At 44.7% G+C, this 7225-nt stretch overlaps 1 protein-coding gene across 1 annotated transcript; it reads right to left on the reverse strand.

Annotated features, from left to right (window-relative positions):
• Nucleotides 1-2670: 2670 nt before the first annotated feature.
• On the reverse strand, nt 2671-6926 carry LOC117652057. The gene is made up of 13 exons (XM_034396692.1): nt 6839-6926; nt 6639-6763; nt 6371-6548; nt 6217-6263; nt 5659-6123; nt 5437-5579; nt 5229-5337; nt 5006-5152; nt 4767-4931; nt 4539-4662; nt 3837-3943; nt 3613-3748; nt 2671-3034 (listed from the first exon to the last, which is right to left on the reverse strand). The coding sequence occupies exons 1-13, from the start codon at nt 6924-6926 to the stop codon at nt 2826-2828; spliced, it is 2043 nt and encodes a 680-aa protein (XP_034252583.1). The 3' UTR covers nt 2671-2825.
• Between the last annotated feature and the right edge of the window lie 299 nt (nt 6927-7225).

The raw sequence follows: 7225 nt of genomic DNA on the forward strand, positions 1-7225 counted from the left end.
GGAATTAATTTGATAAAAAACAATGGTAGTGATGTCAACTTATTTTAATTACGGTATCTTGCGCCACAAGGAAATTTAGCACTCATGGATGTGAAATCGCAGGACACAATTCCTCGAAGTATGATGAAGAACTGGTACACGCACAGTTGTGTCAGTGGCACCTGCAAAGAATAAAACTGTTACCAACTAAGAAGGAACATTTTTCTGTACTTGATCATCTAACACAGCAAAGAGACTTAATGATCTTTTAAAGATACTTACTTATGCACCTCTTTCCTTTTCTGCTTGATTGTTGCATGTAGCTGCTTGTCTGCTTTATCTGCTTGCCTGCCACCCAGCTCAACTTCAAGCCAGAACAGCGATTTCTCCCCAGCTTTCCTCGACAGTGGACTCCAGCGTACATGGAAAACAAAAATTTGTATCAGCACATGAGATATAGAAATAAACCCTTGAAAGTTATGAAAAGAAACAAAGCCTTACCTTCCTCACCCCATGTACACCATTTGGCTCAATTTGAATAAGTTGCTTTGCACCTCAACTTTCTCTCCCTCCCCAAAAACCAAATGCCTACCAAATATTGGTGGTTTAGGTCCAACACTTACTAATAAAAACAATTCAGATTGAGATAATCCTTTTGCTAAGTGTCATGTATTTAACAGGAGACTCCAGGTCGGCCGCCGGCCGTGCCTCGGCGCGCGGAGCCGATGCAGACCGAAATGAAAATCGTGATTTCTCGAAAACGGCTTGGCCAAAAAATTTCAAACTTGGTACAGAGACTAGGAATAAACCAGGCCCGCCCCCGGTCCGGTCAAATCCGGTCCGACATTGCCTGTTTGCCTACTGGCGTGATCGGCTCGAAAAACGGAGACCGCCGTATCTCGGCTCCTGGGCACGATATCGAAAATCGGGCTTTTCAGCGTTGTAGTCCAACTCGTTCCCTGCCGCCTCTCCAAATTTCAAGTCAAAATCCTGAACGGTGTGGCCGTAATTTGGGAAACGCCGAGACGAAAAACGCGACTTTTCGGCGACTGGCGTGGCGGAGGCAGGCTGGAGGCAGGCAAACAGGCCTGATCAAGGGACCGGCCCCCGAAGTGCCCCCTCCGCACCTCCCCCGCCCCGCCCGCCCTGCACTGCACTGCCAGACTGCCATTGTAATGCGCCCGGCCGTCTGGGGCTCGCGCCTGCCTGGCTGCCGGGGTGCATCCACGCTACCTGCTCTAGCATTGTCTCTGTCGCACTTGCACTGACAGACGGCACAGACGAAGAAAGTAGCTGTCGACGTCTGGGATGGCTATGCGGACGCCACCTTTGGCTCCGGCGAGGAGGCGCGGTGCGGTCCCAGCCGATTCCGAGCCAGCCGGCGGCAAGGCAGAAAAGTTCATCAGAAACTGGCTCAAAATGACACGTTTTTCAACATTGGTACCAATATGCGTTTCGAAGCGCGCTGATCAATTCTATACCCATGAAAATTGTTCAATGATTTATTGTCAAAATTGTGCTAGCAATTTCTCGTTTACACGCAACTTCCTAGTTTTTCGAGCTGATTCCGCCACTATCCGTAAAATATCAACTTTCCGAAAATTTCAAAATTTTACTTCCGCTCCTAGTCTCTTTTGTTTGGCCTGAATGGGGCTGGGTTGGGCTGGGCAGGCGGGGCCACATGCCTGGCTCCGACCCTCGAGCAGGTATATTGCCATCGCCAAACAAAAGAGACTAGGAGCGGAAGTAAAATTTTGAAATTTTCGGAAAGTTGATATTTTACGGATAGTGGCGGAATCAGCTCGAAAAACTAGGAAGTTGCGTGTAAACGAGAAATTGCTAGCACAATTTTGACAATAAATCATTGAACAATTTTCATGGGTATAGAATTGATCAGCGCGCTTCGAAACGCATATTGGTACCAATGTTGAAAAACGTGTCATTTTGAGCCAGTTTCTGATGAACTTTTCTGCCTTGCCGCCGGCTGGCTCGGAATCGGCTGGGACCGCACCGCGCCTCCTCGCCGAAGCCAAAGGTGGCGTCCGCATAGCCATCCCAGACGTCGACAGCTACTTTCTTCGTCTGTGCCGTCTGTCACTGCAAGTGCGACAGAGACACTGCTAGAGCAGGTAGCGTGGATGCACCCCGACAGCCAGGCAGGCGCGAGCCCCAGACGGCCGGGCGCATTACAATGGCAGTCTGGCAGTGCAGTGCAGGGCGGGCGGGGCGGGGGAGGTGCGGAGGGGGCACTTCGGGGGCCGGTCCCTTGATCAGGCCTGTTTGCCTGCCTCCAGCCTGCCTCCGCCACGCCAGTCGCCGAAAAGTCGCGTTTTTCGTCTCGGCGTTTCCCAAATTACGGCCACACCGTTCAGGATTTTGACTTGAAATTTGGAGAGGCGGCAGGGAACGAGTTGGACTACAACGCTGAAAAGCCCGATTTTCGATATCGTGCCCAGGAGCCGAGATACGGCGGTCTCCGTTTTTCGAGCCGATCACGCCAGTAGGCAAACAGGCAATGTCGGACCGGATTTGACCGGACCGGGGGCGGGCCTGGTCTATTGCCAGTCTCTGTACCAAGTTTGAAATTTTTTGGCCAAGCCGTTTTCGAGAAATCGCGATTTTCATTTCGGTCTGCATCGGCTCCGCGCGCCGAGGCACGGCCGGCGGCCGACCTGGAGTCTCCTGTTAACTAAGCATTATTGCAGCTTCATAAACAAAGTAGCAACAAAACAAAAAATTAATTAATTATTGTTATTCACATATAAAGTTACATTTCTGAGATCATCAGATAACAAGAAAAGATACAAATTGAATTGATTGGAAAAAATATTGAGATTTATAATTACTTAAAGGCCACAGGCCAGACCATATAACTCTATGCAAGAGGGGGGCACACAAGCATCCTCACTGCACAAGATCTTGTAAAAACAAGTCTGAATAAACCTGAAAAAGTTTTTCCAGGACTGTGGATAATGAACATTAAAAACTATATAACTCTTAAAAAGAATATCAATACCCCTTATTGAAGGCAGTCTAGGTAATTCAATTAAACAAGGTAGGTTTACGCCAGACCGCGTCTTGTCGTAACAGGCTTCGCGATGTCTCGCTGCCTGTTCCTCCAATCCACGCCTGGCGTACCTACCTTGGCCTGCGGCGCTAGCCTGCCTGCGGCAGGCAATGGCTTGTCCGTTGTCGGTTATTTTTTAACTTGTTGAATGCTGGGGGGCTCCGCCCCCCAGACCCCCCTACATTCTAAATAGAGTCGTTTTATCTACAGATAACACGATCTTGACCCTTGTGACTTTTTAACTTGTCGAGGCTGGGGGGCTCCGCCCCCCAGACCCCCCTTTCTCCAAGACAGAAGTGGTCTACCTGCAGAAATCTCTATTTTTCGCCGTTTTTTAGGTGTTTTTCGCCTATAAAAACTGAACCAGTTGAGCTAGGATGGTGAAATTTCGCGTGTGCCGAGCCAAGAACATACCCAAGAAGTGTGCAAAATCTCAGCCAGATCGGCCGAGCCGTTCAGGAGGAGTAGTGCTGACAGACAGACAGACACACAGACAGACAGACAGACAGACAGACAAAACTTTTCAACCCCACCTGAGTAACGGGCTTCGCTATCGCTCAGCCAATTATTGTCAAGCACAAGAAATGTTTTTAACAGTTCTGTTAGGACTAGAGCACCCCTCACACCCAAAAGGTACGGCTGCACTGGCTTTTTTGCTTCATTTCTTCTGTCTACTACAAATTGCTCAAGGTCAATACCGCGCTGTTGAAAAAGAAAAATTACTTTAGTAAAGTACCCTGACAAAATGTGACAAGTTAAAATTTATTTCCTTGAGTATCAATAGACTTACATTTACAACTACTAATATTTCCTCTTCTTGAGGAAACGCAGTGCCCATGTTTCTCTGAATAGCATGAGGAAGACGGCTTGCTAGAATTAGAAATGCCCTCATTGTTGCTGCAAAACAAGATCAACTAACAAGGTAGTTTACGCCAGACCGCGTCTTGTCGTAACAGGCTTCGCGATGTCTCGCTGCCTGTTCCTCCAATCCACGTCCTGGCGTACCTACCTTGGCCTGCCGCTCAGCATGCCTGCGGCAGGAATGGCTTGTCCGTTGTCGGTTATTTTTTAACTTGTTGAATGCTTCTTGACCCTTGTGACTTTTTAACTTGTCGAGGCTGGGGGGCTCCGCCCCCCAGACCCCTTTCTCCAAGACAGAAGTGGTCTATCTGCAGAAATCTCTATTTTTCGCGTTTTTAGGTGTTTTCGCCTATAAAAATGAACACAGTTGAGCTAGGATGTGAAATTTCGCGTGTGCCGAGCCAGAATATACAAAGATGTGCAAAATCTCAGCCAGATCGGCCTCGTTCAGGAAAGAGTGCCATGTTTCTCTGACAGACAGCAGAGACAGACGCTGACAGACAGACAGACAAAACTTTTCAACCCCACCTGAGTAACGGGCTTCGCTATCGCTCAGCCAATTAGAACTGAAGAGCAATGAGTGTATCAGATAAAAAAAATAATATGTTCACAACAGGTAAAAGATGCTTACAGTCATCAAATTTTGGGTTGACTCTAGCATTATTCCACTTCTCTACAACTTTTGGAATGATAGGAATCATTTCAAGACACATGTCCTTTGCATTTGGGTGCAGCAGTCGAAACTCCGTTGAAATCTAAAATTTAAAGAGAAATTGTTAGTTTTGACCGAAAAAGAAACACTCCCCCTTGTTGGGATTATAGACAAATTGTACTAAAAGAATAAAATCACGATAGTTACCAACTCTCCCGAATAATTTAGAAAGTGAGGGTATTGGTTAATAAGCTCAGTGATGCTTAGGCCCTTATCCCTAGCATCACATCGCAATCCAAAAGTTCTTTGCATTCCATCAAAAATTTCTTCTCTGTGTTGTCTGTCTGGCATCAAGACAGCCAAAGCCTGAATCTGAAAAAATAAATAAACCTCAAGTAAAATTCTACCAAAAATTCTACCAACTGATGTCAAACCGAAAACCATACATTTATGTCAGAAGTAGCAGGTTTCTTCTTAACAGGTTTCTTTATTTTCCCCTTCCTGGATCTCTCCTTTAGTGGTAAGGCAGTCTGAGCCCGCTTCATGATATTGGCCAATTGTCCACTGTTCTTTGAGGGAAAAAACAGATGAGCCTGTAACAGAAAATTAGATATAAAGCCTGCACCAAACAAGATAGCAGTAAAACTATGAAAAAGAGGAATACATTACCCAAGGTGTAGCCTTGCCAATTGTTACTGAGCTTTGATACTGTGTGTAGGTAGTAACAATACTCTTGGCCATTCCATGTTTCATCTGTGATGTAACATCCTTAACATGCCTGAAAATTTAAGCATAAGCAGGAAACCTGTTAGTTCTATCAGTAACGTTCAATCGCATCTACCCGCTCACCCAACAAGAGGTAAAAAAAGACTCTTACCCAACATGATTGTTGTACAAATGCCTCATTAGGGTTCTATAAACCAACTTCCTTAATCTCGAGGGAAGTAAGTATCCATCTTTAAGATATGGCACCAACTTTTTGGCTTTATCATCAGCTAGCAAGATACCTTCAACATCAAACTGCAAAAAACACAAAAAATAATTTTAAATAAGGTAGAAAGATTATGAAATGCACACTATACGAGACAAGAAGACTTACAGAGGGAAGATGAGGTTCAATAGACAGCAACTCTTCAGCAGACTTCAATGGAAATGTTGGTTTTACCATGTTTTCTTTATCCTTCAGAAACTGTTGGCCCACTTCATTGTCGTCCAAGTTATCAGAGTCAGAATCATCAGTACCCAAATTGTTAAGATTATTGTTGATGGGAGTTTCAAACTCTTCTTGATCTCCATCAATTTGTAGTATTGATGGTTCTTGAAACTGGGTATCTCTGCTGAGTGGAACTGATTCAGGAAGAACCCTGCGTCCAAACTCGAAGGACTGATGTGCTGAGGGTTGAGCTCTAGCTTGAGCTGAGCGACGCATTGAAACGACAGTTTCAGATGGAGCTGTAATCTTGATTCGTTCATTTGTTGTTGACCGCAAAGACCGGTTAGAAGTAAAACGCATTGGAGTAGGAGTCTGATCAGAAACATTTCGTGTTGGCAGCGGAAGTGGATCCTGAAAAGGAACAGAATTGAACAGAAATATAAGATAGCTGTGTGAAAAGATAAGGAAACTTGTGGGCAAAGAGATGTTTATAAAGAAATATACCTTCAACTTGCATCCTCCTAATGTTGGTGCAGATGCACAAGGTAAATCTAGAATGAAAAAAATCAAGTGAAGACAATGAATTTCTATTCAGATATTTCAAGTCAGGGAACAATTTGATTCGTGGGAATTAAAATTATAAATACAAGGAACTTACTTCGGCTAGAAGCTTCTTTCCACGCTTCCAAGCGTTGACACATATTCATTTTCCAATACAGCGATTGTTTCTTTACAAATTCTTCCTGATCATCAGCAATGTATTCCATAAGTGATCGCTCCATGGATTCAACATCTCCGTCCTCTGATGACGATTCATCATCACTTTCAGCAAGAACCTTAACATAAAAGGCAAAGTTCAAATTTAATGATGATCTGAAGGTCAACTTCACAATAACACAAGGAAATGAAAACGTTTATTTACTAACCTCTCTGCCTTCACGAATATCATCCAAAAGGTTAGTTACATCAGTAACTTCACCCAGTGAGAAGCCAAAGAGCAACAGGTTAGGGCCAGTCAACTTGGCAAATATAGCCCCTGTCACCTTTTGTGCTACAGAAAACAACAGATGAACGTTTGGTAAATAGATAGAAACCAGAAAAGGGAAGGAAAGGAAACTGTAATTACCTTTTAACTTAGAGATGAGCTCTGAATTCAATTTTTTTCGCAACAGCTTTGCCAGGCCATTGGCATCAAGATTTGCGAGCCGCTCCATGACCAACTCAGACCAGACTGCCCAAAACCTTCAAAGAAATAACACAGTGCAATGAATAGAAGATAGAAAAAGACAGAATAACTGTTCAAAAACCGCGATTCTAATGAGGAAACTACTATTTATCCCGAATGAAGCGAAGTCGCGCCTTCAAACCGCAATTGAAACAAACTACTGGCGTCAAACGGAAACGGACGCCCGCGCCGTCCGCGCCCTTCGAGAAACGATTCAAATTGAATTGCAATTTCGCTTCAAAATGAAATACTACTGACGATTATGCTAGAGACCAATTAAATAAAGAG

Source organism: Thrips palmi, unplaced genomic scaffold (assembly GCF_012932325.1).
Source record: "Thrips palmi isolate BJ-2018 unplaced genomic scaffold, TpBJ-2018v1 HiC_scaffold_6, whole genome shotgun sequence".
NCBI lineage: Eukaryota > Metazoa > Arthropoda > Insecta > Thysanoptera > Thripidae > Thrips > Thrips palmi.

Bases quoted from the DNA above. Each gene is read 5' to 3' on its own strand.
- LOC117652057 (XM_034396692.1), bottom strand. From the start codon at position 6,926: ATGGAGCGGCTCGCAAATCTTGATGCCAATGGCCTGGCAAAGCTGTTG. The intron at 6,264-6,370 runs GTAAGTTCCTTG...TTTTCATTCTAG, and splicing joins GAAAGAAGCTTCTAGCCGAA to ATTTACCTTGTGCATCTGCA. The intron at 3,035-3,612 runs ATTGGCTGAGCG...GCGTAAACCTAC, and splicing joins ATTTCTTGTGCTTGACAATA to CTTGTTTAATTGAATTACCT.